The sequence below is a fragment of the Aotus nancymaae genome, unplaced genomic scaffold (assembly GCF_030222135.1).
Source record: "Aotus nancymaae isolate 86718 unplaced genomic scaffold, 86718_ANA_hifiasm-v0.15.2.pri h1tg000010l, whole genome shotgun sequence".
Taxonomy (NCBI): Eukaryota; Metazoa; Chordata; class Mammalia; order Primates; family Aotidae; genus Aotus; species Aotus nancymaae.
Window position 1 is genome coordinate 33,132,155 of NW_026988421.1, and position 23,157 is coordinate 33,155,311.

Below are 23,157 nucleotides of genomic sequence, written 5' to 3' on the forward strand. Positions count from 1 at the left end.
CAACTTCAAACTCCTGGGCTTAAGGGATTCTCCTGTCTCAGCCTCCCAAGTAGCTGGGACCATGGGTGCACGCCACTGCACCCCACTATTTTTCTTAGTTTTTGACGAAACAGGTCTTGTTGTGTTGGCCAGGCTGGTCTTCAGCTCCTGGGCTCAGGTGATCCTCCTGCCTCAGCCTCCTAAAGTGCTGGTATTACAGGTGTGAGCTACCATGCCAGGCCCGTTTTTTATATGTTTATTGGCCATTTGGATGTTCACTTTTGTGAAGTGTCTGTTCGTGTCTTTTTTATTTTTAGTACCATATATCATGACGTTCAACTGTTGGGGTCTTTGGCCCAACCTTTTTTTTTTTTTTTTGAGACAGTCACACTGTGTCACCCAGGCTGGAGTGCAGTGGCGCTATCTTGGCTCAGTGCAACCTCTGCCTCCCAGGTTCAAGCAATTCTCATGCCTCAGCCTCCCAAGTAGCTTAAACTACAGGCACCCGCCACCAAGCCTGGCTAATTTTTTTTTTTTTTTTTTTTTTTTTTTGTATTTTTGTATTTTTAGTAGAGATGGGGTTTCACTCTGTTGGCCTGACTGGTCTTGAACTCCTGACCTCGTGATCTGCCCACCTTGGCCTCCCAAAGTGCTGGGATTACAGGTGTGAGCCACCGAGCCCGGCTTGAACTCCAGTTTTTTAAGGCTCACTCCTGTGGCCCTGAAACCTGGTCCTGGCTGGAGTAAGAAGCCCAGAGAACCCTTAGCAACCTAACTTCCTCCCTAGCAACGGATCTCCTTGGAGCTCCTCCCAATCGGAAGCCAGGAGGAGGAGGAGGAGGCGTAAAACCGGATGTTGACTGTTTTACCATAGTAATAGGCACGAATCCGGAAGTTACGCCAGAAGAAGAGGAAGTGAAGGGTACAGGGTATCCACGTGGGTTCTGAGCGAGTTTCTCCGTACCTGGCTGGAAGCTGGTCCTTTAAGCTCACTCCCAGCCACGGCTTAGTCAACATGGGTCGCTCGGGGAAGTTGCCTTCTGGTGTCTCAGCTAAGTTGAAGCGCTGGAAGAAAGGCCACAGCAGCGACAGCAACCCCGTCATCTGCCGCCACCGCCAGGCCGCCCGCAGCCGCTTCTTCAGCCGGCCGTCAGGTAGCTGGGCTGGGACTCAAGCGCAGCCGGCGGTGGGGTTCCGGGCACACCTGGGTCCAGATGAGTCTGGGGCCTCTGGGAGAGTCCAGGGCCAGGCATTGGAACTTCCATTTCTTAGGATGTCGGATCTGGAGCCCGCTCTGAAGGGCAACCATTCCAATTTAGCAGATACGGAAACTGAGGTCCGCAGTAGGGCAGTATCTTGTGTAAGATACCGCGGGTGTCAGAGTTGGGACTGATGGCTGTAATGAACCTTGGGTGGCTCTTTACAGACCGCGTTCACCTTCACTTATTTTCCAGGTTCTCTGAATGTAGCTCCCAGCTGATTCCCACTGGCGTTTATGCCATTGCTACAGGGAAGCGGAAACTTGTTCATGGAGGATTCCCTTTCTCCTTGGGTTTTCAAGTTTTAGGCATGCAATGGGTTTATGAGGCAGAATTCAGCCTCTCGGGTTGGAGACTTGGGCTGGGCTCGTTTGTTTCCCAGGGATTGTTCGGTTTTCTTGACCAAAAGGAGGGTTGGGCCTATCTTGTGCCTCTGGCTCTCAGGAAGGAGTGACCTGACAGTCGATGCTGTGAAGTTACATAATGAGCTGCAGTCAGGGTCCTTGCGCCTGGGCAAAAGGGAAGCCCCTGAGACGCCCATGGAAGAAGAGGCAGAGCTGGCTGTCACCGAGAAGTCCTCAGGCACCTTCCTGAGTGGCCTTTCCGACTGCACAAACATCACCTTCAGCAAAGTGCAGCGCTTCTGGGAGTCCAACTCGGCTGCCCACAAGGAGGTAGGGCCGAGGGTCAGGAGGGCCATGGGACGGTGAGGAGGGGCCAACTCATGCCTTTTCTTCAGCTCTGGCTGACTGGTCTCCGGTGACAACAGCTGGTATTTCTGGATGATGTGTCATCTCTCTTCCCTTTGTGTCCCCTCCTAGGGCGGGTTCCATTTCATGCTTTTTTTTTTTTTTTTTTGAGACGGGGTTTCACCATGTTGGTCAGGCTGGTCTTGAACCCCCGACCTCAGGTGATCCGCCCGCCTTGGCCTCCGAAGTGCTTGGATTACAGGCGTGAGCCACCGCGCCCAGCCCACTTGATGCTTTTTATAAGAACATCTCTCCTGCTAAAGTGTAAAGTACTTGAGGGTAGAAATATTTTCCAAAAATTTCTCTCCTCAGCTATACCTAACACAGTACTTTGTACACAGAGTATTTTCAATAAACATGTTGAGTAAATAAATGCTCAGTAACAGTGGTTAGGAAACGTTTTATCTAGCAAGAACTAAATTTTATTTACTTTCGTTATTTTTTTTTTTTTTGAGATGGAGTTTGGCTCTTGTTACCCAGGCTGGAGTGCAATGGCGCGATCTCGGCTCACCGCAACCTCCGCCTCCTGGGTTCAGGCAATTCTCCTGCCTCAGCCTCCTGAGTAGCTGGGATTACAGGCACGTGCCACCATGCCCAGCTAATTTTTTTTTTGTATTTTTAGTAGAGACGGGGTTTCACCATGTTGACCAGAATGGTCTCAATTTCTTGACCTCGTGATCCACCTGCCTCGGCCTCCCAAAGTGCTGGGATTACAGTCGTGAGCCACCGCGCCCTGCTTACTTTTATTATGTTATCTATACTTTAAAGTTATATATATTTTTTGTTATTGAAATAAAAAAGTAGGCCGGGTGCGGTGGTTCATGCCTGTAATCCCAGCACTTTGGGAGGCCGAGGCAGGCGGATCACAAGGTCAAGAGATCGAGACCATCCTGGTCAACAAGGTGAAACTCCGTCTCTAGTAAAAATACAAAAATTAGCTGGGATGGTGGCGCGCGCCTGTAGTCCCAGCTACTCGGGAGGCTGAGGCAGGAGAATTGCTTGAACCCAGGAGGCGGAGGTTGCGGTGAGCCGAGATCGTGCCATTGCACTCCAGTCTGGGTAACAACAGCGAAACTCCGTCTCAAAAAAAAAATAGAAATAAAAAAGTAAAAATTCCAAATACCAAAATGATAGAAGAAGAATAAAATGTGATGGTTGTTCCCCCAACTTGAGTCTTTCACAGTAGCTACTATTAATGTGTCATTGTCTGTCTTCCTGGACCAGCTCTGTCCAATAGTAATCTTAATTCAAGCCACATATGTAATTAAAAATTGTGGGGTTTTTTTTGAGATAGAGTTTTTGCTCTTATTACCCAGGCTGGAGTGCAATGGCGTGATCTCGGCTCACTGCAACCTCCGCCTCCCGGGTTCAAGGATTCTCCTGTCTCAGCCTCCCAAGTAGCTGGGATTATAGGCATGCACCACCATACTTGGCTAATTTTTTTTGTATTTTTAGTAGAGATGGGGTTTCTCCGTGTTGGCCAGGGTGGTCTCAAAATCCTGACCTCAGGTGATCCCCAAAAGTGCTGGGATTAAAGGCATGAGCCACTGTGCCTGGCCTAATTTTAAAATTTTTAGTAGCCATATAAACAGGTAAAATTAATCTTAACAATATGCTTTATTTAACTCAGTATCTTTTGTTTTTGTTTTTTTGTGTGTGTGTTTTGGAGACAGAGTCTCGCTCTGTCACCAAGGCTGGAGTGCGGTGGCGCAATCTCGGCTCTGCCTCCTGGGTTCAAGCGGTTCTCTTGCCTCAGCCTTCTGAGTAGCTTGGACTACAAGTACACGGCTAATTTTTGTATTTTTAATAGAAATGGAGTTTTACCATGTTGGCTAGGACAGTCTTGATTTCTTGACCTCATGATCCACCTGCCTTGGACTCCCAAAGTGCTGGGATTACAGGTGTGAGCCACCACGCCCGGCTTTAACTCAGTATCTTTAAAATATTACCATTTCAATGTATAATCAATATATTTTACTACAGCATTATTTTTATGATGCAAAGTCTTCAAAATCTAGTGTATAATTTACCCATATACCTCTACTTAGATGCTAAATTTTTTTTTTTTTTTGGAGACAGAGTCTCGCTCTGTTGCCCAGATTGGAGTGCAGTGGCATGATCTCAGCTCACTGCACCCTCTGCCTTCCAGGTTCAGGCAGTTCTCTGCCTCAGCCTCTTGAGTAGCTGGGATTACAGGCGCCCCCCACCACGCCTGATTTAGTTTTTTGTATTTTTAGTAGAGACAGGGTTTCACTATCTTGGCCAGGCTGGTCTTGAACTTCTGATCTCATGATCCACCCACCTCAGCCTCCCAAAGTGCTGGGATTATAGGCGTGAGCCATCGCTCCCAGCCTAGATGTTAAATTTTCATTGGAAATACTTGATTTTAATGTATTTAGAGTTCATAACATTTATCATTGCACAAGTAGATTTGCCTGCTATGAATTACTACAAACCTATTCACCAGGTTGTTACAAATATATGTTTCCTAGTAAATAGATCAAGTGTTTTAAATTATGAGTAGTTAAAATTTAAAAATTAAATTTTCAGGCCAGTCGCAGTGGCTCACACCTGTAATCCCAGTACTTTGGGAGGCCGAGGTGAGCAGATGACTTGAGGTCAGGAGTTTGAGACCAGCCTGGCCAGCATGGTGAAAACCTGTCTCTACTGAAAAATTAGCCTGTCATGGTGCCACGCACCTGTAATCCCAGCTACTTGGGAAGCTGAGGCTTGAGAATTGCTTGAACCCTGGAGGCAGAGGTGGCAGTGAACCAAGATTGCACTACTGTACTCCAGCCTGGGTAATAGAGCAAGACTCTGTCTCAAAAAAAAAAAAAAAAAAGAAAGGAAAAGAAAAGAAAAATTTTTTACACCCATTTTGTTATGTAGGTCTACCAAAATGTGATTAGTTTCTTTTCTTTTTTTCTTTTTTTTTTTTTAAGACAAAGTCTCACTCTGTCACTCAGGTTGGAGTGCAGTAGCTGATCATCCCCCCAAGTAGCTGGGATTCCAGTGGAGTGCTACCATGCCCAGCTACTTTTTGTATTTTTCGTAGAGGCAGGATTTGCCGTATAGCCCAGACGGGTCTCAAACTCCTGTGCTCAAGAGATCTGTCCACCTCAGCCTCCCAAAGTGTTGGGATTACCAGTGTGAGCCACTGTGCCCCTGCCTGATTAGTTTATTTTCTATCCACTGTCCTGCAACTTTTTCTCCACTGAACAGTATTTATAAGTTAATATATAGTTGTTCTCATTCTTTTGAATAACACACTATTTAAATCTTTCATTATTTGTTATATAATGATACAGTCAGGTCTTCATATCTGCAGGTTCTGCATCTGCAGATTCAACCAAGAATGGATTAAAAATCTTTTATTTATTTATTTATTTTTTGAGATGGAGTCTCGCTCTGTTGCCCAGGCTGGAGTGCAGTAGCGTGATCTCCACTCACTGCAACCTCCGACTCCCTGGTTCAAGCGATTCTCCTGCATCAGCCTCCCAAGTAGCTGGGATTACAGGCATGTGCCACCATGCCCAGCTACTTTTTTTATTTTTAGTAGAGGCAGGATTTCACCATGTTGGCCAGGATGGTCTTGATCTTCTGACCTCGTGATCTGCCCGCCTCGGCCTCCCAAAGTGCTAGGATTACAAGCATGAGCCACTGTGCCTGGCGAAAATAATACACCAGGTAAGGTGACTCACGCCTGTAATCCAAGCACTTGAGGAGGGTGGATCCCTTGAGGCCAGGAGTTCAAGACCAGCTTGGTCACATGGTCTTGAACTCTACCAGAAATACAAAAATAAGCTGGGCATGGTGGTAAACACCTGTAATCTCAGCTACTTGGGAGGCTGAGGCAGGAGAATTGGCTTGAACCCAGAAGCAGAGGTTGCAGTGAGCTGAGATCATACCACTGCACTCTAGCCTGGGTGACAGAGTGAGACTCTGTCTCAAAAAGAACACGAAGTATATGGGAGGATGTATATAGATAACCTACAGCATTTTATATAAGGGACCTGAGCATGCTCAGATTTTGGTACCTTCAGGGGTCCTGGAACCAACATCCCCCTGGATAACTGCAGAACATTATTAATCTCCTGGTGATGGCTGCTTGACCATTCCAATCTGTTGCTGCCGTGAATATCCTTGTACATAAATATTTGCACACTCATCATGCAGGTATTTCTACAGGGAGAGTATCCTCCTGGTGAAATTTCAGCAAGCATTTTCTGAGACATCTTACTTGCTAGGCCCCTGGTATGTACCCAGGCCCTGAATGTTGCATATCTTGTCTGACTCTGGGCTTTACCTGGAGACTAATCTGTGAAGGAGCAAGGAAAGGAGGCTCCCCTGGGGTGGGGTTAGGTCTCAAATAGTCACAGTGCTTTCTCCCTCCTGTGCAGATCTGTGCTGTTCTGGCTGCTGTCACTGAGGTGATTCGCTCCCAGGGAGGGAAGGAGACGGAGACTGAGTATTTTGCTGCTCTGGTGAGTGGGTGCCACTTGAGGGTGGGTGTTCAGAGCAGCAGGTTATGCAAGATTTAGAGAGAAGACGAGTGCCCCTGGCCTGGTGTTAGAGAAGGATGCCCTTGACCAGGTGAAAGTGCTTCAGTTATTCTCAGGTGACTTAGAAAGGCTGGTGGTATTTGTTGCATTTCTGTTTTCTCTTTCTTTTCTTTCTTTCTTTTTTTGAGACGGAGTCTTGCTCTGTCACCCAGGCTGGAGTTGTCCAGGTTGGTTTCAAATTCCTGAGCTCAAGCAGTCTTGTCTTCCTGCGGACCTCCCACAGTGTTGGGATTACAGGTGTGAGCCACTGCAACTGGCTACTTATTACTTTCGCACTGTTGTCCTGGCTGGAGTGCAATGGCACAATCTTGGCTCACTGCAACCTCCACATGCCAGGTTCATGCGATTCTCCTGCCTCAACCTCCCGAGTAGCTAGGACTACAGGCGCACACCACCACATCCAGCTAATTTTTTATATTTTTTAGTACAGATGGGGTTTCACCATGTTGACCAAACTGGTCTCGAATTGCTGACCTCATGATCCGCCTGCCTCGGCCTCCCAAAGTACTGGGTTGACAGGCATGAGCCACTGGGCCTGGCCTGCTTTTTTTGAAACAGAATCTCTGTTGTCCAGGTTGGCCTGCAGTGGCATGATTTCAGCTCACTACTACCGCTGTCTCATGGTATCAACCAATTCTCCTGCCTCAGCCTCCTGAGTAGCTGGGATTACAGGCACACGCCACCACTTCTGGCTAATTTTTGTATTTTTAGTAGAGAGGGAGGGTTTCACCATGTTGGCCAGGCTGATCTCACACTCCCAACCTCAGGTGATCCACCCACCAGCCTCCCAAAGTGCTGGGATTACAGGTGTGCGCCATCATGCCTGGCCTAGTTATTACATTGAATAAATATATATGTGTATGGGGGTGTGTGTGTGTGTGTGTGTGTATATATATATATATAAAATTTTTATTTTATTTTTGGGCTTTCTGTTGTTTTGTTTTGGAGACAGGGTCTCACTCTGTCACCCAGGCTGGAGTGCAGTGATGTGATCATGGCTCACTGCAGCCTCCACCTCCTGTGTTCAAGTGATTATTGTGCCTTAGCCTCCTTAATAGTCAGGATTACAGGCTTGTGCCACCATGCCCAGTGAATTCTTGTATTTTTAGTAGAAATGGAGTTTCACCATGTTGCCCAGGCTGGTCTTGAGCTCTTGGACTGAAGCAGTTCTCCCACTTCAGCCTCCCAAAGTGCTGGGATTACAGGCATAAGCCACCATGCCCAGCCCAGTTATTACATTTTTTAAGAATTATTAAAACACACACGAAAAGATAATACAACAGAGACCATATGTGCATGCAAAGCTGAAAATATTTACTCTCTGGTCCTTCATAGAAAAAGTTTGCAAACTTCTGCTCTAGAATGATGAAATAAATTAGATGGCAGTATATGGTTTTTGGCTGGATATGGTGACTCATGCCTTTAATCCTAGGACTTTGGAAGGCCAAGATGGGAGGAGTCCTTGAAGCTAGGAGTTTGACACCAGCCTGGGCAATATAGTGAGACCCTATCTCCACAAAAAATAAAATAATTAGCCAAGCTTTGTGGCACATGTCTGTAATTCTGGCTGCTTGGGAGACTGATGTGGGAGGATCTCTTGAGCTTTGGAGTTGAAGGTTACAGTGAGCTATGATCATACCACTGTACTCCAACCTGGGAGACCCTGTCTCAAAAAAACTATCTATCTTTCTATCTATCTCTGTATATATATATGGACATATACATATATATAGTTTGAATTATGTGTCAGGCAGTATTATATATATATAAATTCAATTAAATATCACAACAACTTAAAAGGTATGTAGCATTACTATCCCTACTTTACAAATGAAGAAACTGAGGCACAGATAGGTTAAATTACTATCCCAGAGCCACACAGTATGACAGAGCCAGGATTTGAACCTCAGATACTGTGGTTCTTGGTCATAACTGTTCTGCTGGGCACATGTTCCCCCGCTCTGTTTCCCGCTACTCAGTGTAAGCTTTTATCCATTCACATCCCCTCGATCTGGCCCTCAGATGACAACAATGGAAGCAGTGGAGTCCCCGGAGTCCCTGGCTGCTGTTGCTTACCTGCTGAACCTCGTCCTGAAGCGGTGAGTTCTGCCTCCTGTTTGTGGAGGGGAGAAGGGAATGTGGACAGGAGAAACAGGATCGGGGAATTGTTTTTAAAAAGCTCCTTGCTCTTCATGAACATTACCTAGAGACATGCAGAATGGGCCAGCGGGTGACATACCGTTGTAGGTTTCTAACGAGAAATCTCTAACTAAACTAGGATGTCCCAAACCCCTGGTAATAGAATCGTTTACCTTTATACCAAGAAGGTTGGAAAGCACCAAAATCTTCACGTGGTGTGTGCCCAGGCAGACTTTCAGGAGTTCATGCTGTGAGATCTAAAGTTCTTATTTGATTGTCCAAAACAAAAGGCATGTCAGTAGGGCCTGTGGTGGTTCTCTGGTTCCATGTGTGCTAAATGTGTTCATGACAGGATCAAGTGTGCTTTCCTTATTGAGGAGCAGAAAATCATTGTGAAAATGTCAAAGGCACAAACAGTCAGAAAGCTCTATTGAAAGTGAAACTTTTTTGGCCAGGTGCCATGACTCACGCCTATAATCCCATCACTTTGGGAGGCCAAGGCAGGTGGATCACCAGGTCAGGAGATCGAGACCGTCCTGGCCAACATGGTGAAACCCTGTCTCTAGTAAAAATACAAAAATTATCTGGAAAGGCCGGGCACTGTGGCTCACACCTGTAATCCCAGCACTTTGGGAGGCTGAGGTGGGTGGATCACCTGAGGTCAGGAGTTCAAGACCAGCCTGACCAACATAGAGAAACCCTGTCTCTACTAAAAATACAAAATTAGCTGGGCATGGTGGCACATTCCTTTAATCCCAGCTACTTGGGAGGCCGAGGCAGGAGAATTGCTTGAACCCAGGAGGGTGGAGGTTACGGTTAGCCAAGATCACGCCATTGCACTCTAGCCTGGGCAACAAGAGTGAGACTCCATCTCAAAAAAAAAAATAATAAAACTTTTTTGGCCAGGCGTCATGGCTCACTCCTATAATCCCAGCACTTTGGGAGGCCAAGGTGGGTGTATCACAAGGTCAGGAGATCAAGACCATCCTGACCAACATGGTGAAACCTCGTCTCTACTAAAAATACAGAAATTAGGTGGACAGGCTGTGCGCAGTGGCTCTCACCTGTAATCCCAGCACTTTGGGAGGCTGAGGTAGGTGGATCACCTGAGGTCAGGAGTTCAAGACCAGCCTGGCCAACATGGTGAAACCCCATCTCTACTAAAAACACAAAAATTAGCCAGCTGTGGTGGCGGGCTCCTATAATTCCAGCTACTTGGGAGGCTGAGGAAGGAGAATTGCTTGAACCCAGGAGGCAGAGGTTGCAGTGAGCTGAGATTGTGCCACTGCACTCTAGCCTGAGCGACAGAGCAAGAATCTGTCTCAAAAAAAAGAAAAAGGGGCCGGGCGCGGTGGCTCACGCCTGTAATCCCAACACTTTGGGAGGCCGAGGTGGGTGGATCACAAGGTCAAGAGATTGAGACCATCCTGGTCAACATAGTGAAACCCCGTCTCTACTAAAAATACAAAAAATTAGCTGGGCATGGTGGTGCGTGCCTGTAACCCCAGCTACTCAGGAGGCTGAGGCAGGAGAATTGCCTGAACCCAGGAGGCGGAGGTTGCGGTGAGCCGAAATCGTGCCATTGCACTCCAGCCTGGGTAACAAGAGCGAAACTCCGTCTCCAAAAAAAAAGAAAAAAAGAAAGGGCTGGGCACGGTGACTCACACCTGTAATCCCCCCAGCACTTTGGGAGGCCAAGGAGGGTGGATCACGAGGTCAGGAGTTTGAGACTAGCCTAGTCAACATAGCGAAACCCCGTCTATACTAAAATACAAAAAATTAGCCAGGCGTGGTGGTGAGGACCTGCAATTCCAGCTACTTGGGAGGCTGAGGCAGGAGAATCTCTTGAACCTGGAAGGCGGAGGTTGCTGTGAGCCAAGATCACACCACTACACTCCAGGCTGGTGACACAGTGAGACTCTGTTTTAAAAAAAAAAAAAAAGAAAGAAAGAAAGAAAATGAAACTTTCTCGAGTAATAAAAATTAAAAGTCATGGCAGGGTGCTATGGCTCACAGCTGTAATCCCAGCACTTTGGGAGGCTGAGGCAGGAGGATTACTTGTGGCCAGGAGTTTGAGACCAGCCTGGTTAACATGGTGAAACCCAGTCTGTACTAAAAATATAAAATTAGCTGGGTGTGATGGTGCATGCCTGTAATCCCAGCCACTCGGGAGGCTGAGGCATGAGAATCACTTGAACCCAGGAGATGAAGTTTGCAGTGAGCCAAGATCAAGGCATTGTAACTCCAGCCTGGGCAACAGAATGAGACTCCATCTCAAAAGAACAAAAAAATTTAAAAAATAAAGTGTTAAAAAAACAAACAAAAAAACCTTGATTCTTTTTTTTTTTTTTTGGAGATGGAGTTTCGCTCTTGTTACCCAGGCTGGAGTGCAATGGCACGATCTCGGCTCACCGCAACCTCCGCCTCCTGGGTTCAGGCAATTCTCCTACTTCAGCCTCCTGAGTAGCTGGGATTACAGGCATGTGCCACCATGCCCAGCTAATTTTTTGTATTTTTAGTAGAGACAGCGTTTCACCATGTTGACCAGGATGGTCTTGATCTCTTGACCTCGTGATCCACCCGCCTCGGCCTCCCAAAGTGTTAGGATTACAGGAGTGAGCCACCGCGCCCGGCCTCAAACCTTGATTCTTTACCATGAAAAAGTTCTTGAGATTGGTTGCATGACAATGTGAGTATGCTTGCTTGGCTGGGTGTGGTGATGTACACCTATAATCCCAGCACTTTGGGGAGGCTGATGCAGGTGGATTGCTTGAGCTCAGGAGTTCAAAAGCAGCCTGGGCAATATGGCGAAACCCCATCTTTACCAAAAAAATGCAAACATGAGCCAGATGTGGTGGCATGCACCTGTAGTCCCAGCTACTTGGGAAGCAGAGGTTGCAGTGAGCCGAGATTGCGCCACCACACTCCAGCTTGGGTGATGAGTAAGACCCTGTCTCCAAAACAACAACAAAAAACCACAACATGAATATATTTAACAGTACTGAATGATATACCTAAAAAGTGGTTAAAATCATGTTTTATCTTATGTGTATTTTACCACAATTAGAAATTTATTTATTTATTTATTTATTTTTGAGACAGTTATGCTCTAATACCTAATTTTCTTTTTTTTCTTTTCACCTGGGTGCAGATGGGCTGAGGCCACAAAGGGCGTCAGCCCCTAATTTTCATATTTTTAGTAGAGACAGGGTTTCACCATGTTGGTCAGGCTGGTCTTGAACTCCTGACCTCAGGTGATCCACCTGCCTTAGCCTCCCAAAGTTTTGGGATTTCAGGTGTGAGCCACTGCACCTGGCCAGAAATTTTAAAATACAATTTAAAAGATACTTGTTTATCAGGTGGCATTCTACAAAATAAGGCCCTGGGTGGCTTGGGTCATTATACCAGGGAGTGTAGGTGTTGGCCCCAGGAGGGGCATCCCTGGAGCAGTGAGTGGCAGAGGGAGGGGAGGGGATATTGGCCCGGGCTGTCTGGAGACCTGCAGGGGAGGTGGAAGGAGGATTGGTGTGAGTTCAGGAGCAGGTAGTGGGAAGGTGAGGGAGGTGGGGAGCATGGGTGGAAAGCACACTGAGCTGGCTGTTAGGGCGGGTGCCTGTCCTGATTTTGTTGCTCACTTGCTGAGTGACTGTGCCACCAGCATCCCTTGCTCTGTCCTCCTTAGTACCACAAGGGGCTGCACCAGCTGCTCTTCAGGTACCCTCTGGGGTAACCGTCTCTGTTCTTTCCCACAGTGTTCCCAGCCCTGTGCTCATTAAGAAGTTCTCTGATACCTCCAAAGCCTTCATGGATATCATGTCAGCCCAGGCCAGCAGTGGCTCCACCTCTGTCCTCCGATGGGTTAGTGTCTGGGGTTTAGTTTCTCATCTGGCATTTCCCAGGGCCTGCCTGATTTGGTGATTCTTGGATGCTCGCTGAGAGGGGTTTAGGCACCCTGGGAACCTCAGACAGATCCCTTTGGGATTTTCAGGAGTCAGTGAGAACCTGGGCTCTTTTCCCTCCTGGCCAAGGCTGGTGGCACTGAGGGACTCTGATTTTCTTCCAGGTCCTGTCCTGCCTGGCCACCCTTCTGCGGAAGCAAGACCTGGAGGCGTGGGGCTACCCTGTGACCCTTCAGGTGTACCATGGGCTGCTGAGCTTCACAGTGCATCCCAAGCCCAAGGTGAGACTGCTAGATCCCCAGAAAATGGGGCAAGGGGACAGCCACTACCCAGCCCAGCACAGCCCAGACTTGGCTAGCTGAGTGACATCGGGGAGCTTGCCCTGAGTACTGGCTTCTGCTCTCTGCGTCTGAGGCATCATGCATTTAGATCCAGAAGGCAGCCTCCTCCAGGAGGCTGTTCACTATTAGCCCCGTCTGAGTCTCTGATGCTTCGTCAGTCATTGCCCTGTTGGCACAGACTCTCCCCATGTGTCTGTTCACCTCAGCAGGGAGGGCAGCATAGTCAGGGGAGTCACACAGACCTGAGTTGGATCCCGAATTCACCGTTCGAGGTGTGAGCTTGGCAAGTTACTTAAACTCTCTGAGCCTCAGCTTCCTGACTATTAATTGGCCAGGTATGGTGGCTCACGCTTGTAATCTCTTTGGGAGGAGGCCAAGGTGGGAGGATCACTTGAGGTCAGGAGTTTGAAACCAGCCTTGCTAACATAGTGAAACCCCATCTCTATTAAAAATATAAAAATTAGCCAGGCATGGTGGTAGGCACTTGTAATCCTAGTTACTCAGGAGGCTGAGGCAGGAGAATTGCTTGAACCTGGAAGGTGGAGGTTGCAGTGAGCCAAAATCACACGATTACACTCCAGCCTGGGCCACCAAGTGAGACTGAATCTCAAAAAAAAAAAAAAAAAGATAATAAGATAATTATACCAACTAGAGTTTGTGGGGAGACTCCAGTGTTCCCCACAGGCCTAGTGCAGTTCCTGGCTTAAGGCAGGTACTTAAGTGGTGGTTCCCCACTGTTTCCTCTGGAAAGTTAGGGCAGGAGACAATGACAATAACAGTCATGTGATCACTCCTAGTGCTCAGCACTGTCAGCCCAGATGGTCTCATGCCTCCTTCCCTCAGTGCTCATGTGACCTTTTCCTCACCTTCACCACGGTGACACTTTCCTGACCACCGTATAAAAAGCGGCAGCCCCTGCTTTGTGGTCTGCACAGTACTTTTTACCTTCTGCTGTGTATTTATTTGTTTTCTGCCTCCTGGCTAGAAGGTGAGTTGCCTGCTATTCACTGCCAGTTTGCCAGGACCTAGAACAGTGCCTGGCTTGGTGGACACTCAGTGTTTGCCAGATGATTGGGTGAATGAAGAAATCCCTGTTTAAAGATGATACTGAAACTCAGAAATTAAGTAGTTGGGCTTGCTCAAGGCCATTTGGTGAGTTAGTTATAGAACAGGGATTTGAACCGGGGTTTGTCCTGCTTCACAGCTCAGGATTCTGTACTTGTGAAGGCCCTGGCATAGCACTGGATCTATATAGTCAGATCATCATTGGATCTATATGTTCAGCCAAAGCTTGTTGGTTGGCGATGGTGCCGGACACCCAGGATGCTGCTGGAATGCTGATCTGGCCTTGTCCCCTGCTTTCCTTGCCCCTCAGATCCGAAAGGCTGCCCAGCATGGAGTATGCTCAGTTCTCAAGGGCAGTGAATTCATGTTTGGAGAAAAGGACCCTGCCCATCATCCTGCTGCTGTTTCCACCGCTAAGTTCTGTATCCAGGAGATTGAGAAGTCTGGAGGTGGGGAAGCCAAATGGAGGGCAGGTGGATGGGAGGACGTGGCTGGCAGAGCACGACAGGGCCTGCTGCAGGGAGGCGGCTGGTGTCTCAATTCCCGTTATGTCTACCAGGCTCCAAGGAGGCCACCACCACACTGCACATGCTGACACTGCTGAAGGACCTGCTGCCCTGCTTCCCAGAAGGCCTGGTGAAGAGCTGCAGCGAGACTCTCCTCAGGGTCATGACCTTGAGCCATGTGGTGAGTGCAGGCCCAAGAGCTGGAGAAAGAGGGGTCTACAGTGGTGGCATTTGGGGAACTCACTGGTCAGTCAAAAGCAGGGCCTGGGGTCTCCCTCCCTGGCTGTGTTCTTAGCTAAAACCAAGGGTACCACATCAATCTGTGGTATTTGGCTGGGCCAGGCCATATCAGGGTCCCCTTCCAGTTGAAAGCTGATCTCAGAGATCAGGTCACAGTCAGGGTGATCTGTAGTGGGCTGGTACACCCTCCCTCTGCCCCAGCTCTATGTACCCTATACCAATTGGTTTTTTTTTTTAGCAGCTTTAAAGACACAAGAAAAATGATTCCCTGTATTTCCACCATTTCTAGCACAATTCTCTAAATCTTTATACAGTCAGCCCTCTGTATGTGTGGGTCCCACAGCTATAAATTCAGCCAACCTTGGATTGAAAATAATTTGGGAACCAGGCATGATCGCACATGCCTATAGTCCCAGCTACTTGAGTGGTGGAAGTGGGAGGATTGCTTGAGCCCAGGAGGTTGAGGCTGCAGTGAGCCATGGTCATGCCACTGCACTCCAGCCTGGGCAACAGAGCAAGAACCCTGTGTAAAAAAAAAAAAAAGAAAAGAAAATATACAGGGAAAAGAAAATGGTTGGTTGCTTCTGTACTGAACGTGTAGTTTTTTTCCTTTTCGTTATTCCCTAGACAACAGAGTGTAGCAGCTATTTACATAGCATTTATATTGTATTATGTATTATAAGTAATCCAGGTGAGTTAAAGTATATGAGAGGATACGTGTAGGTTATATACAAATACTACACCATTTTATATAGGGACCTGAGCATTGGTAGATTTTTCTGTCCATGGAGGGGGCAGTCCTGGAACCGACGCCCCACAGATACTCCTGCCTATTCACTGTGTGTTCTCCTGTAGTGTTTATTTACATACATACCTTTAAAATTGTGAAATGTAAATAACATAATCATTGTTTAAAAGGAAAAAACGATTCAGAAGTATATAAAGTAAAAATCTCCTTCTCCAAATCCTGTTTCCTAAGGTAGAAAATGCAAATAACTTCCTGGGTATCCTTTCAGATATTTTCTCTTTGGATAAGCAGATGTACTTGATAACACGTGCAAAGGCCAGGTGAAGTTCACGCCTGTAAACTTAGCACTTGGGAGGCCGAGGCGGAAGGCAAGGAACTTGAGACCAGCCTGGACGACATAGTGAGACTTTGTCTTTACAAAAGTTGAAAAATTATCCAGGCATAGTGGCATGCACCTGTATTGGTCTCACCACTGTACCTGGCAAAAGAGCCAGATTCTGTCTTAAAAAAAAACAAAAAAACCCACAGCTATAATTATAGCATGCAGACCATTTATAGCCTGCTTTTTTAGTGTTATGTTAAAGCCATTTTGTTAATATTTCTGTCTTTAAGTCATTTAAAGCTTTTTCAGTGGCTTCCATGTCTTACTAAGGTGAGAGTCCTCAGAGTGTCTCTGTGTGGGGGGCATATGTGAGGTTCAGGGGGCCCTCAACTCCCTAGCACATGGGGTAGGGTGGAATGTTGAGGGGTCAGCCGTGGACTTTGCAGTTCCTTTCTAAGCCTGTGTGTCCCCTCCAGCTGGTGACAGCCTGTGCCATGCAGGCCTTTCACAGCCTCTTCCACGCCAGACCTGGCCTGAGCACCCTGTCAGCAGAGCTCAACGCCCAGATCATCACGGTGAGGCCTGTTGGTGGGGTGAGGGGCATTGCGGGGGTGTCCCTTGGGAGGCTCGGGGCACTGGCCCTGCATCTTTTCTACAGAGTGAGGTTGGCTATGCTGGGGTGTCCCAGTGGAGGTGCCCAGTAGAAACAGAAGGAAGATTAGAGTCCAGCCACCAAATCCACATCAGTGTCCCCAGGAGCTGGGACCCTGTCCCTTGACCTAGTTAACTTTAATGAACTGTTTCAGCATGGTCTCGTGGTGCTCACAGATACCTTGAGCAGGGCTCTCAACCTTAGAGGTCTGTGGATGGATTTTGGGAGGGGGAACAAATCCCCCAAATTAGCAAAATGTATTTTTTTTTTCTCCCAACAAGGCCTCTGGCTTTTGTCAGACTCACAAAGTGATGTGTGACCTATGATACTCCGCTGCTCCTAGAGACTATTCTCCCAAAGAATCAGAGCTGGGAGGGCTTTGTGGAGAAGGAGGAGGCAGGAGCTGGGAAAGCCAAGGGGGCTCTGAGTGCCAGGATCACACTCACTGTCCCCAGGAAATTGCTGGTGCCAGGATGGGAAGGGGTCATCATCATTGTGCTGTTGCAGACTCCACACGCTCAAGTTACCTGCTTATTCCCACCTCTAGGCCCTGTATGACTACGTTCCCAGTGAGAACGATTTACAGCCTCTGCTGGCCTGGCTTAAGGTCATGGAGAAAGCCCACGTCAACCTGGTGAGGTAGGGATGAAGGAGGGTTGCTCAGGGCCTCTGTCCAGGCTGCCAAGGTGAGGGGTGCTTAGGGCCTGCGTCCAGGCTGCCAAAGTCAGGGGGTCCATTCTGGCTGCCATGGGTGGGGGGTCCTTAGGGCTCCTTCCAGGCTGCTGAGATGGGGGATCCTTAGGGCCTCTGTTTAGGCTGCTGAGGTGGGGGGTCCTCAGGGCCTCCATCCCAACTGCTGAGGTTGTGGGGTCCTCAAGTCCTCTTGGTCTTGGCTGCCAGGGCTGGAGGGTCCTCAGGGCTTCCATCCTGGCTGCCGAGGTTGGGGGTGCTCAGGGCCTCTGTCCTGGCTGCCGAGGTGGCGGGAACATAAGCCAGAAGCTGGAGAGGCTGTTCAACCTCCCGGGGCCAAGTGGCGTCTCTGTGTCAGGTGAGCTACAGAGCAGCTCTTGTTTCTGTGAGGCATGGGATAGGACAGTGCAGCATTCTAACCAGGTCTGATTCCTGCCAGACCTTTTGCCAGCCAGCCATGAGGAACAGCACGGTGGCTGCGAGCGCTGTGCCCAGATTGAGGCCCTGCCTCTTGGCACTCACTGGCTGTGTCTTCCTGTGCACTTGCTGTTCTTGCCGTGGGATATCCTTTCTGCGGCTCTACTCCACTCCCACCTGGACTGACGGCTCCCTTCTCTAGGATCCATAGGCCCGTGAACTGACTTTCTGCTTTGTGTCTGCATACTTACAGGGTTTGGGCTTGGCCACTTAATAGTAATTTCACTTTTCATTGGGCGTGGTGGCTCACTCCCATAATCCCAGCACTTTGAGAGGCGGATGGATCATCTGGGGTCAGGAGTTTGAAACCAGCCTGGCCAACATAGTAAAACCCCATCTCTACTAAAAATACAAAAAATTAGCCACGCGTGGTGGCGGGCGCCTATAATCTCAGCTGCTTGGAAGGCTGAGGCAGGAGAATTGCTTGCAGTCGGGAGGCAGAGGTTGCAGTGAGTGGAGATCGTGCCATTGCACTCCAGCCTGGGCAACAAGAGCGAAACTCTGTCTCAAAAAAAAAAAAAGAAAAGAAAAAGTAATCCACCATTCTGGAATAAGGCTGAGAAGAAACTGAGTATATAGTAACGAACTGGCGACCTGCATGGAGGGAGGCTAGTGTCTCTAAGGCCTCGTGGCTCTGCTAGGCTGGGTCTGTCTTCCCCGCAGCTGAAGGGTTCCCACTGCCTGCTCTCACCCAGGCATGTGCCAAGCACTCTTCATCTATATTTCTTCTCACTAATCACAGCAACCCCATGAAGAAGGGTTTACCCCAATTTATAAGCCAGAAACCGAGGCTCTGCGAGTGAGCTAGTCATGCAGTCCTGATGAGCAAGGCTAGGTCTCTGGCCCAGGCCTGCCCAGCCCGTGTTCTTTTTCCTGCACCAAACTGCCTTTATTGGGAGGTGTCCAGAAATGGCAAAATCACCCCGTTCGCCGCTTCTCAGGCTTCATCCTGCTGGAACACACCCACAGTTGGGCCCCATTGTGCATCTCAGGATGCTTGTTGTCGCACTCTAGGTAACGCATAAAAACTGGAATAAAGCTAAATGTTCCATGGAGGGGAGAAGTATAAACAATAAAGTACTGTGCAGCTATTAGAAACAATCAGAGTGGGCCCGGGACAGTGGCTCACACCTGTAATCCCCGTACTTTGGGAGGCCGAGGCGGGCAGGTCACTTGAGGCCAGGAGTTTGAAACCAGCCTGGCCAACATGGTAAAACTCCATCTGTACTAAAAATACAAAAATTAGTTGGGTGCGGTGGTGCACACCTGTAATCCCAACTACCTGGGGGGCTGAAGCACAAGAATCACTCGAACCCGTGAGGTGGAGGTTGCACCACTGCACTCCAGCCTGGGTGACAGGGTGAGACCCTGTGTCAAAAAAAAAAAAAGAAAGAAATGAAGTGGTTGTATGTGCACTTACATGGAAAGAACTCTAAGATATATTGGGGAAGAGCAAGGTCTAGAACAGCAGGTATGGTGTGATTGTTTCTCTGTGTGTACTCTGGAACCAGATTGCCAGGGTGTGAATCCTGACCCCATTACCAAGCTGGATGGCCTTGGGCAAGTTATTTGACTTCTCTGTGTCTTTTTTCATTCATAAAATGGAAATTATAATAGGATTTATCTCATTAGTTGTTACAAGGTTTAAATGAATGCATGTCATATCAGTGGTTGGTATATGGTAAGAATTATATAAATGCTACCAGGCCAGGTGCAGTGGCCCACACCTGTAATCACAGGGTTTTGGGAGGCCAAGGCAGGAGGATCACTTGGCCAGAAGGTTGAGACTAGCCTGGGAAACACAGTGAGATCCTGTCTCTACAAGAAATAAAAAGATTAGCTGAGCGTGGTGGCATGTGCCTGTAGTCCCAGCTACTCAGGACCTGAGGTAGGACGATCGCTTGAGCCCAGGAGTTTGAGACTCTGTGAGCTATGATTGCACCACCACCACCACCACAACAACAAAAAGAAGTTACTATTTTTATGTTTGTATATTTTAGAACTTCTGGAAAGGTATTTAAGAAACTTAACCTTGATTTTCCCCTGGGAAGTGCATAGAAGGGTCAGGCCAGAGGATGAGTTAGGGAAGGCATGCCTTTCATTTTAATTTTTTACCACATGTAGTTATTACTTGAACAATAGTGCCCCCCCACCCCGTCTTTTTTTTGTTTTTTTTTTGGGTGGAGTCTTGCTCTGTTGCTCAGGCTGGAGTGCAGTGGTATGATTTCGGCTCACCGCAACCTCTGCCTCTCAGGTTCAAGTGATTCTCCTGCCTCAGCCTCCTGAGTAGCTGGGACTACAGGCGCATGCCGCCACACCCAACTAATTTTTTGTATTTTTAGTAGAGACGGGGTGTCACTGTGTTAGCCGAGATGGTCTCTATCTCCTGACCTCATGATCTGCCCGCCTCGGCCTCCCAAAGTGCTGGGATTACAGGTGTGAGCCACCACACTGGCCTGATAGTGCCTTTTTGAAAATCACCCACCAGAAGGGCCCGATGGAGCCTTGTAGATCAGTGGATTTGTGATTGTTGTCAGAGCTGGGCCGTCTGAGGGTTGAGCCCTGGTTGCCCGGGCCCCCAGGGCTCAGAGCCAGGCCCCACAGAAGCCTTTTGTCTTGACAGGTTGCAGTGGGACCTGGGGCTAGGCCACCTCCCTCGCTTTTTTGGAACTGCAGTGACCTGCCTCCTTTCCCCACACTCGCAAGTGGTGACCGCTGCCACACAGAGCCTCAAGGTACTACAGCTCTAGCTGAGGTAGCACAGAGCACAGAGGGTTCTGTGGACTGCCCTGTCTCTCCCAGCACTGGCCCCTGGCCGCCAGCTCGGGCCCCGAGAAGCTGCTCTCAAAATGGGGGAGTGTGGTGGCATGTTTCTTTGAAGCTGACTTGGACTCCCAGGAAGCTGTTGCCTGGGAGGGAAGAGTGGTCCTGGGGGGCCGCCTTGGGCCCAGATAGCCTGTGGCCTCTCTTTGCAGGAGATCCTGAAGGAATGTGTGGCTCTGCACATGGCTGACATTGGCTCCGTGACCTCCTCAGCCTCAGGCCCCGCCCAGTCTGTTGTCAAGATGTTCAGGTGAGGATATGGGGTCCACATTTGGAAGAAATGGGGGTACCTTGAAGAAAGTTCTATATGATGACAGGTGCTCCACTGTCCACCTACTGTGGGCCAGGCTGCAGTGCCAGTGCTTTACGGGATTGCTGGCTGCTTACTGAACACCTGCCAGAGCAGCGGACACATAATGTGAGAGCTGCCATAGTGTGGTGCTGAAGGGTGTGGACTCTGGCACCCACTGGGTTTCAGTCCAGCTGTATTGATTGGAGGTCGCAGTCATCTGGAGCAAGTTCCTCTACCTCTCTCTTACCTCAGGGTCCTTGTCAGTCAAAGTGAATAACAGGCAGGGGAGGATGAATTGAGGTGACACAGGGACAGTTCTCAGAACAACAGTTAAGCATTTCATCATTATAAACCACAACAGTGCTAGGAGATGGGTGCCTCCTCCATTTTACAGATCGGGAAGCTGAGGTCACCCAACTAGTGGCAGCCCGAACACAGAGTCCACTCTTGCTCACATGTTGTGCTGCCCTGCACACCTATGAGAGAGGCCATTCACAGGTGCGGCCACCACCCACTTCATCCTCCAGCAGGCAGTGCGCCCTCCTGAGTGATCCAGGCAAGGGGCTGGGACCCTCGGTGTCTCCTCTAGGTCGAGGTCTGTCTGCACAGCTCCAGGGTGTGGTACTCTGATGACTGTTTCTCATGGGGAAGATAGGCCTGTCTCCTTTGGATCCATCTAAGATGAAGTTTCAGGAAAACTCAAGGAATACAACTCCCCCCAGCCCCAGCCACAGTCCCATCACTTCCCCACACTGACTCCTGTAGGCCATTCTTGCCAAAAATCTCCAGGGGCCTAGACTTCCTTGGGAGATAGAGCAGACCAAGGTGTGCACAGGCCAGAGGGGCTAGAGGCTCTTCCTCTGTCCAGGCCACCTGTTCCTACCGTGTCTCCTGTCTTCGGTCAGATGGGGAAAGCATGGGGTGGTGACAAATCACGGACGTTGGAGGCCCAGTGTAGTTCCTAGCAGAGTGACCCTCGCAGTTATTTCATCTCTCCAAGCCTCAGTTTCCCCATCGGAAGTTGGGTCAGATAACTACCTCATAGGTTTTTCTTTAAGCACTAGGATTATCTAAAACTGTTAAGGAGCGTGGGCACATCACAAATGGTACTTCTCTTCTGTTGTCTCTTGGGGCCCCATTCTTGCTGGCCAGCTAGTGTCTGTAGCTCAGGGTGCTGGCCATTGACTTTCTCTGGTGGGGGCACAGGGTGGCGTGAGCATGGCCCTGACTGTGCCACTCCCTTGGCAGGGCAGTGGAGGAGGGCCTGACGTACAAATTCCACGCGGCCTGGAGCTCCGTGTTGCAGCTGCTCTGTGTCTTCTTTGAGGCATGTGGGAGACAGGCCCACCCAGTGATGAGGAAGGTGAGTGGCAAGCGGCTGGGGCCAGGGCAGGAGGTGGTGCTGGCCCTTGGACTGTGGGCTACTGGAGGGCACGTGTCTCTGTTATCTCTGCACTCTGCTCCCCACCCCACCCTGACAGGGCCATAGCAGGTGCCCCATGCGGTATCCTCTGGAAGGTGACTGGCCGGCAAGGGAGGGGCAGAAAACAGGGTGGGAGTACCCCTACCTGCCCACTAGTCTTTGCTGGAGTTGCTGGTTTTGAAACTTAGGAAATCTTACCCCCCACCCCTTATCTTTTAAGTTTTAATTCTCTAAGTTTCCTATAACGAGTGAGTATAGCATTGATGTTCTACACAGCCCTAGGTCCCAGGGAGGTTCCTCCAGTCCAGGGTTAATCATTTAAGAATCAGGGATCAAAAAGAAAACACACACACACAAAGAAAAAAAAAGAATCAGGGATCACTCAGGGATCCTGAGCAGACTCTAGTTGAGGAGAGAGTGGGGGCCTGAGGACAGCCCCCAGACTGGTCCTGCATCAGCAGGGACAGCAGCTCCTGGCTTCATGGGGCTCTCCTCACTGACTCCCTCCCATTGCTGGAAAAAGGAACCCCTGTGGGAGGTCAGGGTCTCCCTCAAGAGGCCTGGCCTGAGCCCTGATAGATTAGATTGGCCAATTTGGCTTCATCCAAGAGGCCAGGCAGGCAGGGCCATGAAAGTGTGGCTGGTGGAGGGCTGTGGTCTGGTGAACAAAGGGTGCAGCTCTCTCCTCAGTGCCTGCTGATTGCTGATTGTCACATGCAGACAAGGTAAATTTGTCCTATTTTCTTTTTCTTTTTCTTTTTTTTTTGAGGCGGAGTTTCACTCTTGTTACCCGGGCTGGAGTGCAATGGCGTGATCTCAGCTCACTGCATCCTCTGCCTCCTGGGTTCAAGCTGTTCTCCTGCCTCAGCCTCCCGAGTAGCTGGGACTACAGGCGCATGCCACCACACCCAACTAATTTTTGTATTTTTAGTAGAGACAGGATTTCACCATGTTGACCAGGATGGTATCGATCTCTTGACCTCGTGATCCA

General features: G+C 49.0%; 1 protein-coding gene across 2 annotated transcripts in view; it reads left to right on the plus strand.

The window, feature by feature from the left end:
- The first annotated feature begins 531 nt into the window (after positions 1-531).
- Positions 532-23,157, plus strand: part of RRP12 (ribosomal RNA processing 12 homolog) — a 44,890-nt gene continuing 22,264 nt past the window's right edge. The window contains exons 1-13 of one of the 2 annotated variants that reach the window (XM_012439587.2): positions 532-1,133; positions 1,683-1,912; positions 6,388-6,471; positions 8,572-8,648; positions 12,441-12,546; positions 12,752-12,868; positions 14,304-14,442; positions 14,553-14,680; positions 16,286-16,384; positions 17,009-17,100; positions 20,252-20,363; positions 20,604-20,701; positions 21,992-22,106. In XM_012439587.2, the coding sequence (XP_012295010.1) occupies positions 995-1,133; positions 1,683-1,912; positions 6,388-6,471; positions 8,572-8,648; positions 12,441-12,546; positions 12,752-12,868; positions 14,304-14,442; positions 14,553-14,680; positions 16,286-16,384; positions 17,009-17,100; positions 20,252-20,363; positions 20,604-20,701; positions 21,992-22,106 (1,536 nt within the window). In that variant the 5' untranslated portion in view covers positions 532-994. The remainder of the gene's footprint in view (positions 1,134-1,682; positions 1,913-6,387; positions 6,472-8,571; positions 8,649-12,440; positions 12,547-12,751; positions 12,869-14,303; positions 14,443-14,552; positions 14,681-16,285; positions 16,385-17,008; positions 17,101-20,251; positions 20,364-20,603; positions 20,702-21,991; positions 22,107-23,157) is intronic. The other variant, XM_012439588.2, reaches the window with a different exon arrangement.